General features: G+C 56.5%; 1 protein-coding gene across 1 annotated transcript in view; it reads left to right on the top strand.

Moving 5' to 3' along the window:
* ATOH8 (atonal bHLH transcription factor 8) overlaps positions 1–17,535 on the top strand; it is a 30,772-nt gene that overhangs the window by 1,913 nt on the left and 11,324 nt on the right. The window contains exon 2 of the mRNA XM_010997842.3: positions 7,459–7,650. Within this exon, the coding sequence (XP_010996144.3) occupies positions 7,459–7,650 (192 nt within the window). The remainder of the gene's footprint in view (positions 1–7,458; positions 7,651–17,535) is intronic.

Raw genomic sequence — 17,535 nt, 5'->3', positions numbered from 1 at the left:
GGCACAAGGAGGGGTTTGAGGGTGGATGTGACTGGTTTGAATGGGCAAGATTTTTGCTTGCGCTGTAGCTGACTTCCTGTGTGACTCCAGGAAAGTTGCTTACCCTCTCTGTGTTTTAGCCATCCGCAAAGGATTTCAGAAATCATCATCTTCTATCTGGATCACACTCTCCTCTTCCTCTTGTGGGTAGGGCAGGCAAGGTGCCTGTGTCCATCCATGGGAGGGGAATTGAACTCCTGGGGAAAAGAGGCTCTATGACTTTGGAGCCAAAGTGTCTCACTTGGGTTTGGGTCAGTGAGATGGAGTGAACTGGAGGGGTTAGATAGCTGTTACTGACCCTATGTTGGGATTCTGGACAGTGAGCTCAGTGGAGAATTCAGTCTCACCCTCAGGCAGTGGCTCTGTGTTTGAATGCCTGGGGACAGTGGCAGCTAGTAGGGCATCCTGCCACCTCTCCCCCCCCCCAGGATGGAAGGATCAGATGGCAGAGAGATGCCTGTCCACCAGCTCACCTTGCAGCTAGGGAAACCCCTCTCAGATCGGGGCAGTGCCCAGAGCATCACAGGTGGGGAGTAGCACGGTAGGGCTGACACCTAGGTCCTTTGGCTGCTGCTTCAGGGTCCTTTTTACTCCTCTGGCTGCCTCTTTTAGTTCTGAGAAAATGTTCATGAGCTCTGTGTGCTCAGCTACATCTCATTTGTCCAGTGGCTTCAACTTCTTTCAATAATAAATTCCATTTTGTTTGATCTTAACATCCCTGTCAGTTGAATTAGCCCACTTAATGGAATGGAAAACTGAGACATGAAGAAAGAAGGAAGGAGACTCTTCCAAGATCACCTGGTGGGTTAGGGAAGATGACAGAAGTTTCTCGAATGCCAGTGCTTCTCACAGTGTCATCTGTATTCGCACTGCGAGCTCCCCACCCCGACTTGTAGTGCCATTAATAGTTGGAAGCTGGGCATGTATATGGCTCGCTCTGAGATGAGACTGTAAATCCTGGTTTCCTTTCACTTCTACCCTTCTTGTGGGGAAGTTCTGTGTAAGAGGGACAAATTCAGAGTGTACGCACACACGCAGGTACACACAATTGTCTGTATACACACGATCAGTACACGTGCCCAGGAGCACACACAAGTGCAAGAAGCACCTGTTACTGGCTGTTCCCCCCGTGCCCAAACCATCTGTCCCTTCCCCGTAAACGCTGCTCGTGGGCACCTGTCTGTTGTCTGGGAGGAAAGAAATACAGCGGGGACACTTCTGGTCCCAGAGCCTGGGCTGAGGCCATACTCACTATGTCCCCATCACACAGTCCCCATCCAATGGGGAAAGTCCTATGTCTCCGACGCACTCCCTCCTCCTCTGGGCATGTAGAAGGCACACACATGTGCATATGCACATACACACACGCACGTACGTGTGTGTGTGTCCCTATCCAGACTGGCTGTGGCTCTGGATCTAGGCTCAGGCTTGACCGTTTGAAATGGGCCCTGGGAAAGGAGGGAAGGAAGGACGATGGTTCTGTCTGAAATGAGGCCTTGGCCATTGCACCAATGAGGTCAGTTCTGCAGTTGTAGCTCTGCTCTGGGGCTTGGTTTCCCTAAGCAGCTTCCTGGTACCATGAAAAGAGCACTGGGTGGGGAGTCCAGAGGTTGGAGTTTGAGTCATGCCTCTTTTGTATGCTTTCTGTGTGACCCTGGACAAGTCACTTTCCCTCTCTGAGCCTTAGCTGCTAAAGCTGGAAAATGGTGACAATGCTGGGCCTCATACACAGCTTTTTTGCAAAGAGCGAATGAAAAAAGGAATGGGGGCCGTGGGAGGAATGAACATTTTTTGAGCATCTACAGAGCCCTCAGTGCTGGGCAAAGGCCTTGACAGATGTGTAAATAAGAATTCCATAACCATTTAAATAACGATTATAGAAATTACCATTTATCGGAGACTTGCTTTGTGCTGGGCCTGTGCTGAGTGTGTTATGTGTATTAGTTCATTTAACGAAATAGGTGTTTCCAGCCCCCACCCCAGCCCCACCCCCAGTTTCACAGATGGTGAGACTGAGCTTCAGAGACTCATGTAAGTCGGTGGCAGTCTCACAGCCTTTCTCTGCCGCATGTGGCCTCGCGGGTTTCGCGCTGCACACCTCCCTGGCCACTCACTCCCCAGGCTCCGGGGTGCGGGTGCTCCCCGGGCCTGGTGTGGTCGCAGCCTGCCGTAGATGTGTGCCGCTGTCATTGCAGAGCCCGGATTCGAGTCAGAGTCAGTGAGTCGCTCCAGCGCCCCGGCTCCTAGGCCCAGGGAAGCCACACAGCCTCCTGTGTCATCCAGCCCACCATGCTCTTAACCAGGAGGGGAACGGGGGTGGGGGGGCTGCCTGGCCATGGAAGCGCAAACTGGGGAGAGAGAGGCCCTCTGGTCTGGGGTGTGTGTGTCAGCCAGGCCCCGGGTGGTGGGTGTGCAGGGCAGATGGTCAGGCCGCAGCACATGCCACCAGCCCAGCTGCGTGGGGCCCTCCCTGTCGCCTCATGTGAAGGCCATGTGTGCACAGCTGGGCCTGGCCCATGTGCGGGGCTGCTCCGCGCCAGGTGGGAGGGGGTCCAAGGGAAAGCCTGGCCTTGCTGGGGGGGGGGGAGGGGAGGGGCCAGAGCTGCGGGCCTCGGCCTCTTGGCAGAACCCTCTGGCTCACAGGCCGTGCTCACCCTTGGGGCGTCTGGTGTGCGTGCAGATTTCCTCTCTTCCTTAGAAGTGTGAATGGAGGGATGGCAGCCTAGCCAGGCGGAGGCCCGAGGCAGCAGGGAGGAGCCCTCAGGACCCGCCGAGGTGCTTCTTCATTAAGGAGGTACCCAGCCCATGGGCCCCTCCTCTGCTTCCCCTGGAGTGTCCCAAGGACTCTTCCATAGTGGACTCAGGGTGGCCCAGGAGGGGGCATGAAGATGGCACCCCCAGCCCAGCACCTCCCTCAATCTCAGACCCCAGAGAATGCCAGGGGCCAGAGCCTCCACGCAGCCTGTGTACCCCTCCTCAGGGAATGAGGGACAGGTCTGCTTGCCTCCAGACAGGAGGGGGTGACGGAGGTCTCTCTTCTGCTGCCTTGTGCCCACAGTCACCAGGGCAGCTGTTGGTGGAGACTCACTGCGCTGGGCCACGTGCCTTACCTGGGCCTGTTGTCTGCATTTCTGTAGGGCTGCCTCCCTGTTTCACAGGCAAGGACGCTTACAGGGAGGCAGAGAAAGTGGCCAGGATTTGTCCCATCTCGCCCCGGGGCCATGGCTCTGAACTGCTCAGACCTGGGTTCTCTGGGTCCAGCCTCATTGCTGTGTAGCTGGTGGGGACTTTGTCTAAATGGAACTTGACAAGAACCTTGACCAGCTCTGTGAAGTGGCTTTGCCGCAGGGAGGCAGCACTCGCTGGATTTCAAGCGGAATTGAGTGAGGATGCAGTGATGTCGGAGCTCAGTGGGTCCAGGAATCTTGGTGGGCTGGCAGGAGGGCGTCTTGAGCGGGGTCCAAGGGTAGGTAGGTGTTGGCACAGAGACAGGGGGTGGAGGTCTTCGAGGCCTCCCCTGCGCTGGCTGGTCGGGTCCTGGCTTTGTTTCTCTGTAGCATCTCCTACATCTGCCCACGATTTCATTCTGCGGTAACAGGTATTCTGATGCCCGTTTTGTTGGTAAGTAAAGAGGTCCCCTAAAGTTGTGGACCTGCCTGAGATCACATGGACGGCCAGGACTGGAGCGTGGTCCTCAGGATCCCAGGCTCTTTTTCTTCTGCTTTCTGGAGCCAGAGGAGGGTCCAGCTTGGGGTAGGTGGGATGGAATCTTTTAGGGACATAGGGGTCTGTGAAAATCCCCATGCCTGTTTCCCAGAAGCTTAACAGTTCTTGAGGGGTGAGCACGAGGCAGGTCCTTTTACTTTCCTGGAAGTTGGGCTGCCTGTCAGGAGTTGGAGCCAAGCGAGCCTGCCACCTCCTTTGGCCTGTGTCCTCTGACCAGGCCGAGCAGACGACTGCTGGGGGGTCCTCTGTAGGCAGTGGGGGTGGCTGGGCTCTGGTGGCTCGCTGTGGATGCTCAGAGAGGTAATACACAAAGGCCTGGGTCCCTTGGAGTCCAGAACTCTCCATCCCCAGCTCAGAAGGGTGGGCTGCCCACCTCCCCACCTTGGGCTATAGATGCTCACCCACGCCCCAAGAGGTTGCTTCTGGCTGATTGGAAAGAGCCCAGCTAAGGTGTGAGTTCAAAACCCAGCTCATCGCTCATCATCTGAGAGATACAGGAAGTTCTCATGCCCCCAGGCATCAAATGCTTCTCTCTAAAGTCTTCATTTCTACCTCATGGGGCTGTTTAGAGGTGAAATGTACTCAGAACACCCAGTCCTCTGCCTGGCCTTAGTAGGTCACGAGAAACAGCAAGGGGTGATCTGTTCCCAGCAGTCATGGAGGGTACACACGCGTTATCCCCACTCTCCAGATGAGAAAACTAAGGCTCAGAGGGGTGAAGGTGCCTGTCCAAAATCACACCACTGTTAAGTGCTTGGGATTCAGACTAGCTCGTTCTGCCCTACCTTGACCTCCAAGAATCAGAACTGGTTGCTAGACCCTCACTGGCCAGGGTGCCTCCAAGCTGGGCTCTCAGGCTCCAGGCTGCTGCATCCTGGGGCGTGGGCACCAGGAGGATCTGGAATTAGCCAGGGGAGCTGTGGAACACCCCCCGGGGAGTGAGAGGAGGAGAAGTGAGTGGCCAAAATTTGTCCCTGGTGTCCCCTCTGTTGCTGGGAGAGCCCGGTGGCCTTGTGCCTTCCTTGGGCGATAGACAGAAAAACTTCTGGCTCCAGCCACGTCTCGGCTGAATGACCTGGGGCCCAATATGTCACCTCTCTGTTTCCTCATATGTCAGTGGGGTAACAATCTTTATTTTGAAGAAGGTTTCAGTGGGATAAAACTACCTGTAAATAGTGGTCGCAGAGCCAGGTAAACAACCAGAACTCAGTTGATGGCTTTCTTGTTAGACCTGGACTTTGAGAGAAGCAATGGGACAGAGTGACAAATCTGGGACAAAGCTGGCTCAGAACCTGGCACGGGAGCCCCTAGGTTGGCCTTGCCCTCATCTGTTGTCCCCTGGTGACCCTGGACACCCACGTGGAGATCCTGCCCTAGATCCCTGCCCCCTACTGGCAGGGAAGCTCAGCTGCCCAGGGGCCAAGGGCTCAAGGCCTTGGTAACTCCCAGCGTGGCCTCTGGGTGACAGCACACTAGGGACTGTGTCCCTGAGCTGCGCGCCGTGTCCAGAGCCTCAACCAGGCAGGCACTCCCTCCTGGGGCACAGAGGAGGCAGAGGTGTTGGGCTGAGCCCTGAGACCCCCTAACCCTGCCCCTGCCCCAGGACTCCCGGGAACCTTTCTGTCCTACAGATCTTGTTTATTTGTTCAGGCTGATAAAGCAGGATTCTCTGGACCCTGGTTGGGAACAGGCAAAGTGCATTTTTCTCTGAGCTTTTCTTGGATGGGTTTGGAGCTGTCGCCGGGGCTGGGGGGGAAGAGGGAATGCTTAGGAGCTGGTGGTCCCTCTGTCACCTCCCTGCCCCTCCTTGGGTTTCCTGGCCTGGTGAGGGGTGACTCCTTGGCTGCTGGAGGATATGGAAAGGTGACAGAAAACCTTTCCTCTGGCCTGGACTGGGGTCTCTGGATCCCCAGAGGGTGAGGGATGAGCAGGTGCTATGTTCTGGCCAGATCTCTTGTTTCTCACCCTCTCCAGAGCCCCTGTTTGGAGACCTTCTGCAACACCCACCATAGGAAAAGTTTTGCTGAATTATATCAGGCCTTACTCTGCGCAGTGCATACACCATTTCCTTTAGTCCTCACCATGCTGTGAGGTCAGTCCTGTTAACAATGCGATGAGGACGCTAAGGCTCAGAAAGGTCGTCTCTTGCCCAGGGTCTTGTATCTGGGAGGAGCTGGAGCCAGGAGTTGAACCCAGGTGCCCAAAAATTATGCGGGCTTAACTAACTCTTCACCAAATAACTACATCTTCATCGTCAGAGAGAGAACAGCTTCTGAATACAGTTCTAAACACTCTGGAGATGCCTGGTGAACATGCAGGGAGATCATTCATCTGTTCATTCATTCCCTCCTTCAACAAGCCCCTCTGAGGCCTGTTGTGGGCGGGGCCTGCGCTAGGCTCTGCACACAGAGGCCTTCCCCTGACGGCAGCCAGGGAGACTGACCGTTCAGTGAGTCACAGTAATCAGGAGTTAAGGACAGATCGGGGCTGTTAGGGAATCATCAGGGGCAAGCACCCTTACTTCCCTGGTGCAGGGTTGGGTGGGGAGGTTAGAGGAAGGAAGATCCTGGACAAAGTGAGCTTTTACTGTTTAATTCTTATTTTTTATTGACGTGTAGTCGATTTACAGTGTTAGTTTCAGCAAAGTGTACAGCAAAGTGATTCAGTGATACATACACATGACTATACATATGTGTGTGTATATTTAGATTCTTTCCCATTCCATGTCACTACAAAGTGAGCTTTAAAGTAAGGCTCATGTGTTGCTGCATTTAGGGCCCTCATCTGAAGGGAAGGACGCGTCAGAGCAGCGGTGGGCTCTCTCGGTCCGCACCTGTCAGAAGGGCTTTGTGGTGGCGTCTCCACACTACGGCGCAGAACTCTGCTGCCGTCTTTGTAACTTCCTGCTCACGCTGCCGGAACACTGGTGGGCAGTGCTGGAGACCCCGTCTCTTCACCCCGTATGAATTCCTGTGCAGTTAGTGAAGGTCTAGCTGGTGATGAATGTTAAGTGTGTTGAGTCTGGTTGGGGCTCCGTTTATTAGGCACATGTTGTATATCCAGGCCCAGAGGGCAGAACGTAAACGAGAAAAGAGAAAGCCAATGACATGTGGGTCTCCCGGCTAAGCACTGACACTTGCCTTCTGGTATGTTCCCAGGGTCCCGGGTGCCTAACTCTGGGATAACGTTATAGCATCCCTCTTGAGTGTAAGTTCTCTGATGACAGAAACGAATTATTATTCATTGTTGGACCCCAAGTGCCCAGCGAGACAAATGTCACTGAATGAATGAACAGACTCTCAGAGCTGAAAAACAGCTGTTCTCTCTGAGAGACTCCTTCTCAGGGAGTCGGGGACGGAGCTCCGTCCTGGAGGGGCCTCCCTGTGCTCCGTGCTCACTGACATTTGGGGAAGAGCAGAGCCTCGCGTGGCCCCCCACAAGGTGGGAATGCGGATGCCTCCTGGGGTTTGCAAGTGGCCACACTGTGATGTGTGTGTGGGGACAGCAGGTGGCCCAGAAGAGGGAATGAAATCTGGGTTGCGGGATTATACAGGCCACCTCTGCCACCTCGCAGTCCCCTCTCCTGCAGTGCAGTGTCTGTGAGTGGCTCACAGCTGCCTGGCCAAGGTGCCCTTCCGGGTCGTGCTCAGCAGGGACCCCGGCAGCCCCTCCTGACGCCTCCTCACTCCCCAGGTGCCGTGTTACTCGTACGGGCAGAAGCTGTCCAAGCTGGCCATCCTGAGGATCGCCTGTAACTACATCCTGTCCCTGGCGCGGCTGGCCGACCTGGACTACAGCGCCGACCACAGCAACCTTAGCTTCTCCGAGTGCGTGCAGCGCTGCACCCGCACCCTGCAGGCCGAGGGCCGCGCCAAGAAGCGCAAGGTAAGCGTGGCCACGTAGGCAGCAGCCTCCGGGGAGGGCGGGGGAGGTGGGGACAGGAACTTGGGGCGCCTCTCACTCACCCAGGCTTCCAAACGGACCATCAAGGTCAGCCTTGTGGAGGTTCCAGGTCTCCTCAGGCCCCTGGGGTCATGTGTGACTCTCCTGCTGGTGATGGGGCCGCTGGGTACCAGGGACAGTCGCCCTGGGACAGTCGCCCAGGGCCTCTGGGCCTGGCTTTGCTCATCACTTAGATGAGGAGGACGAATCATCTCTGCAGCTCTTTCTGGTGCTGAATTCCCCATGCAGCCCCGGATTGGTGTCACATCAGGGTGAGCTCCCCTGAGCAAGTGACAGCCCAGGAGAGCCTTCAGTATTTTGGGAATTTGTCCTGGCCTGTGGCTTACCTCTGGCCACGCATTAAAGCAAGTAATCTTCATTCATTCATTCCAAAGAGATTTGCTGAGCCCTAGCCATGTGCTGAGCTTGCTGGGCAGGGGTATAAAGATGATAAACATGTGGTCCCAGCTGCCCCCCGCAGCTTGCAGGACAGTCAGAGACCCTCTTGCCCATGGATAAAGGCAGGTCAGTGTAGCGAGGAGACTGGAGGCCTGTGCTGGGACAGTGGAAGGCCAGGCGGAGGAGGGACAGGTTACCTCTCCTGCCCAAGGGTGTTTGGAACTTAGTCTAAGTGGTGTTTGAGTTGGGATCAGCAGGACCACCAAGAGGTCATCAGGCAGATGAGGCAGGAACAGCATCCAAGGCAGAGGGAACAGTGTGTACAAAGCCTACTGTGCTTGGAGAAATGTGTGTGGGAGGAAAGGGGGGAGCACAGCTGTGGTTCCCAGATGGCCTGTGCTTCCAGCATTTCCAGTTGGGGGTCATTGCCATGCAGTGCAGAGCAAGGCTTATGGCAGCCGTCTGGGTCTCCGAGGCCCCGAGGCTAGAGGGAGAGAGACAGAGGGGGGGGGCCCAGTCTGTGTCCATAAGGAGGATGGAGGTGGTGAGAGATGCCTGACTCCCCAGGGCATCCAGGGATGGGGAGGGTGGGGGGAGCCAGGTGACTCTGGCACCCTCCATCTGTTCTTCCCTTCCATCCTGGCTGGACCCTCCTCCATCTCTGACATTCCTCCCCCAGCCCCGCTCCAAGGAGGCCCCTCTCCAGGTTCTCCAGGTTTCCCAGAGGCCCCTTCAAGAGGCTTCAAGCCAGAAAGGCCCTCAGTGAACTGTCCTGCCCACAGCAAGGAGGGCCCCTGGCTTGTCCCCACCGCAAGCCAGTGCAGTGGGGTGATGGCCCATCGCAATCCTGGGAGTGATTTAACATGGACCAGTTAGATGAAATCTTCGTCAAGTGGGTGAGAGAGGAAGCGCGACTGGCTGCTCCTGGGGCGGCTTTCCTCTGGAAAGTGACGCGGGTAAATTAAGGGTGTGATTGATGGCTCCATGCCGCTCTCTGTGACAAAGGAGGGTTGTAAACTCTCCATGAACTTCCCCTGGCATTTGGGTGGGTGGAGGTGTGGATGGGCAGGGTGGCCAGGCACCACTTTCCCATCTCTGCCCCTCGCTCCCCCTCTCCCCATGTCCTCCCCCACCCATCAAAGGCAGGAGCGCAGGGGACCTCTCCTTCCCTGTTCTTTGACTGGAGCAGAGTGTCCTGGGCTGGGGAGGAAGCTACACACTTGGGAAGTGAGGGGATAAGGGTGCAGGGGTGATGATGCCCCGCAGAGATGACCTTCTGGCTTCCCCTGAAATCACCTTATATTTGAGACCCCTTAGAGACTATCTGGTCCAGCCTCCCCATTGTTCAGATTGGGAGACTGAGGTGGCAGATTGTGGATAAGAGCATCAAACAGCCCTGAGTTCAACGCCTGGCTCACCACCTACCAGCTGTGTCATTTTGGACCCATTTCTTAACCTCTTCTTGCCTCAGTTTTCTCATCAGTAAGTGGAGATGGTGGAAACATCCATGATTTCCAAATCCTTTTCCAGTCTGACTCCAAGCAGAGGTCTTGCCTCACCTCTGAAGGACAAGGGGACCCCTGTGTCCTGCCAGGTGGGCTGTCCTGAGGCTGCCATCTCTTGAGCACCATGTCTGGGGGACTTAGAAGGAGGGACAGGACAGGGTCCTGGCATTGCTGGGACATCTGAGACCCTGCAACTGCCCTGGTGGATCACAGGACCACCTCACTCCGGCCGTGTGTGCCTTCCTGCCTTTCTGTCACCAGACAGGTGGGTAAGTTTCAAGGTGGCCTCAGGGATGGTCTTTAGTGACCCGCCTTGTGGCCATGAATGGCTGGGGTGGGCCACTGCTTTGTTAACCAGAACCAAGGGAGCTGATGTCCCTGGAAACACACTATTCATTCATTCATTCATTCATTCATTCAGTGTTTATGAAGCCCCTGCAGTGAGTTCCACACCGGGGAATGCAGTCCTGTGCACATGGGCGCCGCGATGGGTGTTTCTGGTGGGCTGGGCTTGACTCCCCATAGTCCCTGTAGACGGAGCGTGTGGACGTGGGGCTCAGATCAAGCCCCTGTTCCCCTCCCCTGCAGCCACTGAGGGCAGCCTGAAGTTGTGGGGATGAGAGCGAGTCAGGCTTCCATTCTGATGAGGGACATAGAAAGCAACGAGAGGAAGAAACTAGAAAACGTGCCGATGTAAGTGACCAGCTGGAAGAAGTCCTCCATGAGTGATTGTCACCAATGTCATTGATGGTGCTGAGCTCTCCCCCTTGGGGGTGGCTCCCTCACCGTTCATGTGCCCCAGAGGCTGGGCAACCTTTCTCCAGGACACCTCCTTGAGAGATTGTCCTCAGTGTCCCCTGATGAACTGCCCTGTCCCCCCAGACCTGTCTTAAGAATGGGATTTAAAGTGAACTTGACTTATTCTTTTGCCCATCTCAGCCCTTCTTTCCAGGGGGTGGGGACCCACATCCTTTGACTGGTGAGTCTGCCATCTCTGGGCCTCACAGGACGTGACTTTGGGGGTTCAGGGCCTGTTGCGAAGCCCCGGTCGCGCAGAGAGGCCCGTAGGAGGCCGCCCAGCAGAGAGACAGGTGGGAGGAGAGAAGGGCTCTGGAGAGCTCAGCTCTGACTCCGGCTGCAGCCGGAGATAATGCATGTTAAGCACCTGGCTCTGGGCCATGTTTCCGCAGCTCCTGTTTTTAAAGCAGCAACTCCTAGGAGCTTCTGAGGAGGAGGAGGAGGAAGACCAGCAGAACTGTTCCACACCTGGGCCGGGTGGGCATTGCCAGACCTGCAGAATAGGAAAGGATCAATTTCCCACAGTCTTGGGTACTGCCTTCCAGCAATTTTAAGGCATTGAGTAATAACGATGATGATAATGATGGTGATAATAATAATAATAATAATGAAAAACAGCAGCAGCAGCAGATACTAACATTGATGGCGTAGTTTAAGACCTGGTGATAAATGACCAGTAAGTTCCTGGCCCTAAGTTGCTCGCTGGCCCCAGGTTGGAGGTGGGGAGAGTTAAGGTGAATCCTAGTGCACTGAGCTCAGGGCTGTACCAGAGGCCTGGGCAGTGACTGGTGACCCCCAGGGCTGTGACTGTCGCTGCCTGTGCCAGCCAGAGAGGTTGGGTCTGCAAGGCCAGAGGATGCTCCTCACCCTGTGGGTGGGCTGGTGCAGAGGAGGCGTGAGGCTGGTATAGCTCCGTCAGACCTGTGTCTTGCCTCTTTCCCTCCTGTTTTCTGGGCAGGGGAGGCTTTTCGTGGTGATGGCAAGTCCAAGGGTAGCTGGGCTCCTCTTTGGAAGGACATCTTGGGTGCAGACTTCCGTAGCTTCGGTGCTAGGGACAAACTGAGGTGGCATATTGGCTTTGAGGGTCAGTGGGAGTCATGGGTGTTCTGAGTGGGTGGCTGAACCCAGGCCTCGGACAGGACCCGGTGGCACCTGCATTTTATGTGGACTGTTCCTGGGCCCCGCGGTGTTCAAGGCAGAGTTCCCCAGAGCTCCTCCTCTGGCTGGATCTCGGCCCCTGGGAGCACCTGTGTTCCCAGAGTGCCCACCGAGGGGCACTGTCCTGTCTCTGTCCCCACCTGCCACGTACATAGTCACCCCCACTGGGGCTTCGGTCTCCACTTCTGTAAAGTGAGTTGACCCCAGAAGTGATTTCTAAGCCCCCTTCTGGTCGGACTTTCCGGGCTGAGGTCACCCCAGTCCCTTTTCTTGTCTAAATGACTGAATGCATTACGCTCCCGTCCTCTCTGCCCATCACGGGCATTTCACGCAGATTTGCAAGCCTCCCACAGGGACTGTTGGGACCCCAGTGCAGTGCGCCCTGAGAATACTGCCAACACCTGATGTTCTTAGAGCCTGGATCACGCACCAGGTGTGGTGCTTGCTGCTTAGTACTTCCGATGTTTCACCCTGTTGACTCCTCCCACCATCCCTGCAAGGTGGGTGATGGTGTTGTCCCATTACACAAACAGCAAAACTGAGGCTCAGAGGCCTGAAGCACTTGCCAGTAAGTGAGGGGCCTGAGGCTCCCACCACTTCCCTGTCCTGCCTCCAGCATGGAAACGGGGTGGTGAGAGGAGGTCCTGTTCCCACATCCTCCGGGCCATGTTACTGAGTTAAATACCATTTGTTCTGAAAGCCTGTGGAGTCCATCTCTGCTGGGAGAAAAGGGGGGTGGGGTGGGAAACCACCATCAGATTCTCTTCTCGTCATAAAAATGGATGCAGTTTCTTTTTTCCTGGCATTCCAATGACATAGACGTTTGTCACCAGCTGTTTGTGCTAACACGGAGTGTTCTCTCAGCTGCTGCTTCCCCTCTCGCATTTGACATCGTTAGCCCACAAGGCTGGCGGGGACTGGGCTGGAGGGGTCGTTGGCTTCAGACGCCCTCAGGTTGGCTTAGGGCTGCCTTCCTCTGATGTTCCCCGGGTGGTCCCGAGGCGGGGGAGGGGCAGGGGCACTGCTCTCCCTCTTCTTGCACTCTCTTCACCGCCCCCTCTCTTTTTCCAAGTGCTCCTCTCCAGACCTTCACTCACAGACCCCACCCATCTCCCCACCACACTATGAATGACAGCTCGGGGTCTCAGACAGCGAGAAAGAAGCAACCTCTCTTGCTCAGGGAGTCACAGAGATGTGGGAAGCTCCAGCTGATGCTGTAACCCACCACTCCTCAGAGAACCCCCCAGAGCACTTTGAGCCAAGTGCCCCCTGGAAAGCCCTGCAGAGGCTCAGTGGTCCTTGATCCAGGATGCTGTAGGTGGGGGTTAAGTTGAGAGAACCCTACAGTACTCCGTGGTGCTGTCATTTAAGGCACATAGAAGTACAACAGGGAGACCTCCAAGGCAAGACCGCGAAGTAGGCAGAGTGTAGGCTTTGGGGCCGGAGACCTGGGTTTGAGTCCCGGCCCTAGCTGTGTGATCTTGGGCATGCTACCTAACTTCTCTGATCCCCCGTTCTCTCATGTGTAAAGTGAGAGCTTACATACCTTCCCTGCCACCTTGCTGGAAGGATTAAACAGGATCCCATATGAGAAAGGGCTGGCATTTTCTTAGTGCCGGAAAGGAAATCTCATGAATTACGGCTACAAGGTAACAGCTTCATAGGGAAGCCCCGGAGGAACATCTCAGGAAAGGGCAGTGCCCGGAATGGATGAATGACTGACCGGCCAAGAGGAGGGCAAGTAGTTCTGAATGGGGGACTCCACTGTCTCCAGCACTTCAGGGCAAACCCCTGGCCCCTCTCCAGCCGGCCCAGAAATCCTTGGGCTTTTAAAGTTCATGAATTCATATCAAAGAACATGCACAACATTTGGCTGTACATGGTAATAATGCTAATAAACAGACTATCACTAACCATCGTGCCGACCGTGTAGCGAGTGCCCTTTGTGTGCCAAGCACCTCCCCTACGTTATCTCTGTCCCTTATGCTAACCCAATGAGTTAGCACCACCACTCCCATTGCACAGAGGGGAAGCCGAGGCCCAGAGAAGGGCAGTCATTTGCCCAGGGCCGTGCAGCTCGGAGGTGGGGGAGCTGCTTGAGCCCCTGTGTGTCTCTGGTTCCAAACTCTGAGCTCTTCAGCGCCTACACCAGCCAGCCCTGCAGCTCACACACTGCCCAGCAGGGTGGCCTGTGCCCGGGGAGCAGGGGGCACCAAATGCGGGTGCAGGGCCTCCTCCGAACAACCGCTCTTATGTAAGCAGCAGGGCTGCAGCGCATGGAGGGAGGCTCCATTTAGCAGCAGGGAGCCACTAGCCCGCCGGGGGCGGGGGTGGGGGTGGTGGCATGGGGTGGGGGAGCTGTCACCGACCCCCGGCACCCCCCACCCACCGCCCCCCAGCGCCGCCGCCGCCAGCGAGGCCTGACACCGGGTTAAGTCGCCTGGCGGCCTCTGGCTGCAGCTGGGAGCGCGCCTGGTTCCCATTCGGGGCGCTGTGGTTTTGATTAGCTGTTCCGCGAGGCGGGCCTGGTGGCGAGGCCATGGGAGCTCCGCTGGAACAGAGGGTCCCCCGCCCGGCCGCCGCAGCCCCCCCCCCCCCCTCCTGGCAGCCCCAGACTCCAGATGTTCCGAGCGCTCGCTGGGAAGGCCTGCTGGCGCCACGGAGGGCAGAGGGCAGGGAAAGCACGCGAGCTGGAAGCCCAGGCACTCAGTCACCGCAGGCCTTGGCAGCCCGCCCAGCCCTCTGCTGGCACATTCCCCAGCTCTCCCCTGGCCATCTGTTCCCAAAAAACCCTTTCAGAGCCTCATCATCACTCAGGATACAACAGCACGAGCAGCTGGTTTGGAGGCAGCAGGGAAAACCGTGCAAAAGGTCCTTTGTGAGAGAGGAAACTCGCTTATGAATAACAGGGCTGGACGCCGTAAAAGCTGGCGGCTGGAATCCGTGTTTCTCAGGCGCCACTGTCTTCTCTCGACTCTTTATCTCTGGTTTTTATTTTGTTTCCCCTTGTTTGCTTTTAATGTTGTTTCTTCCTCTTCTTGCACCAGTTGTGACTTTTCTTCCTCCTCTAAGGTGCCCGAAGGCCACCTAATTAGCTCCCCCGGACGCTGCCCGACTGTTTTTTCTTCTCGAAGCTGTTAAAATTGGGGCTGGTTGGAAGTGACTGTTTCCATAAAACCTCGGCTGGAGGAGACAGGGGAGGAAGAAGGTGCCCGGGAGGGCACGGTGTGGGCAGGGCAGCAGAAAGTCGTAAACCCCAGGGAGGGCGGAGTCGGGCAGAGCTGGTGCAGAGACTCCCCCGCCCTGCCCCAGCTCATCAGAAGGCAACACGGAGACACTTTGGGAGGACAGTGGCATTTGTGAGACACCCAGTGCCTGGCCCCTCAGCTGATTGCAGTATGTATGACATGAAGCCTTTTTTAAGAACTGCCACCGCTGCCAGAAACTTCTGGGAGATGTCTGCCTGGAATCTGGGCACCTCCTGGGAGCAGTCACCGGGTGGCCTGTCGGGGACCTGTGAGGTGCTGGAGAAGGGCTGGCAGCTGGGAGGCCAGCATGGGGGTGGGGGAAGGAGAGGGCAAAGCCTGGCCGCCTTCCTCATGCTCCCTGGACCCCTGAGAAGGAGCTGAGAGTCAGGCCCAGGGCTGCCAGTTGGAGGTGGGGAGGGGGACGCCTCCCAAGCATAGATGGTGGTGACCTCACGAGGGGGGTGACAGGTCAAGGGCAGGGAACGGGGTTGGGGGGCTGCGTCCCCTTTCCTTTCTCAATTCCCGCATCCCTTTTTCGCTGCCTTCCCCACACTGTCAGTGAGATGCAGGAGCTTGGCAGCCCCTCCCCTGCAGCAGAGAAAGCCGGTGGCCCACACGGCTGTGGGTGGCCGGCTCTTCACAAGCTGAGGCTTGGGCTCTGCACTTCACTCAGCCCGTACTTCACTCCTCCCTCCTCTCTTCCCAGTTTCAGTCGGGGAGACTGGAGACGGCAGCTCCCAGCCCGGCAGGACAAAACATTTATGTTTATCACAGTTTCAGGGCCATTAATCTCTCTGTCTGAAGGGCTGGGCATAGGTGGAGATCCGCCCTCCTTGCTAAGGCCTCAGTGGGCAGGTGTCTGGTCTGGACACGGAGGCTGATCTCGGCTTTGCCCTGGGGGCTGCCTGGCTGGGTAGCCTCGCTCCAGTGTCTTATCTGGGCCATTCCAGGCTGCCTCCCGATCTATCCAGGGATCAGTGGCACAAAGGATGTGAAATTGTTTTCTGAACTCTGCCCTCCCTCCTGTGTCTCCTGCCTGAGAAGTTGCTCTGACCCAGTGACCAGAACTTGCTTTGCAGCCCAGAGGCTTCTAGAAGGACTGAGTGGTGGGGCTGGGGGCCAAGGCTGCCCTCCCACTGGGGTGACCAGGACCATACTGCCCACTGCCCAGCCTTGAGCCCCCCGGCACAGTGGAAGGCCTGGCACGGGGGGCGCCAGCTGGCCCTGGTTTCCCACCTGTCCTTGAGCTGGTCACCCTCTTTCTACCTGCCCCCATAGACCGGAAGGATGGCTCTAGGGGAAAGTATAAATCCCTGCCTTCCTTGAACTCCTGGTATGTACGAATGTTTCTAGAGAGTGAAGTAGGGATCCTTTCCCATCTTCAAGGTGCTCCACTTTCCACCCAGAGTTCACGGCCACCTGGGGCCTGGCTCACCTGCCCAGCTGCTCCCTGGCTCAGTTCATCCCCACCTGAGACCGTCCCAGCAGCTCTGCTAAAAAGCTAGGTCTGACCACCTCACTCCCCTGCTTGAGACCCCTTAGGGGCTCCTCACATGCCAGAGGTAGAGGCCAGACTTCCTTACAGGGCACCCGCCCCGCCCCCCCCCCCCCCCACCCCGGAGTAACCTGGCTCCAGCCGGTCACTCCCTGTGTCCCAATTTACACTCCAGCAACACGGAACTCCTCGCCCAAAGGGGCTATTTTTGGCCTCTGTGCTCACACCGTCCCTTCTGCCTGGAATGCCCTTCTCCCCTGTCTGTCGGGCTCACTCCTGCTCATTCTGGAAGGCTCAGCTCCTCCGGGAATCCCTCCCTGACCCCTACCCCAGCCTCCTCTCCAAGGCCCCATAGCACAGCCACCCCCCGGCCCTTGCCACAAGGGTGCAGAGTCTAATTCAGGAAAGAGTCTATGATAAACTGTGAAGAATGTCATAACACGGTGTATTAGGTGATACTCTATTATGTGACATTTTAGAGTTCATTTTATGTCATTACAGTTTATTATATTTTTAGGTGATATTTTGCCTGATGTATTATGTGATATTCAAACTCTATACTACATCGCATTACGTTACACAGTGTGTGTTCAGGGCACCTCTCTAGCTGGACGGTGAGCCCTTTTGTCTCTGTCCCAGCTCCCGGCACACAGGAAGCCCCCAGATGATGGCACAGTGTTCCTTCCACTAAAATCCACACGGCGGGGGCCGAGTATTCCCGTGCTGAAGGCAAAGACTCTAGGGAAGGGTGAGCTGGGGGCTTCAGGACACAGCCGGAGAAGGGCCTCTGGTCTCCCCAGGGCTGCTGTCTGGGGAGCTCGGGCCCTTGTTCCTTCGAATCAGGGAGGAGAGCTTTGCATTTCAGATCACAGAGCCCCTTCAAGCAGCAACTTAAATGAACAGGGCTCCTGCTTCTCACAGGAACGGTGAGGGGAGGGGGCTGCTCCCTGGGCCCCAAGACCGCAGTGACGCTAAGGCTTCAGGCTTCTTTTGGCCTTCACCTCGTGGCTGCACAGTGGCTGCCACAGCACCAAGCCCTTCATCTGAACACTGCATCCAAGACAGGGCAGGGGGCCTTGCCGGGAAAAGTGTTTCTCTTCACCAGTGTTTCTCTACCCCCTACTCCTAAAAGAAGGGGTACTCTCCTTGAAACTGAGGAAGACACTGGGGCCTCTCAGCTGGGAGGGCAGCCAGGGAAACAGCCACATGGCTTGTCCCTGGAGGG

This window comes from Camelus dromedarius, chromosome 33 (genome assembly GCF_036321535.1).
Source record: "Camelus dromedarius isolate mCamDro1 chromosome 33, mCamDro1.pat, whole genome shotgun sequence".
NCBI lineage: Eukaryota > Metazoa > Chordata > Mammalia > Artiodactyla > Camelidae > Camelus > Camelus dromedarius.
This window is presented reverse-complemented; position numbering and strand designations above follow the sequence as displayed.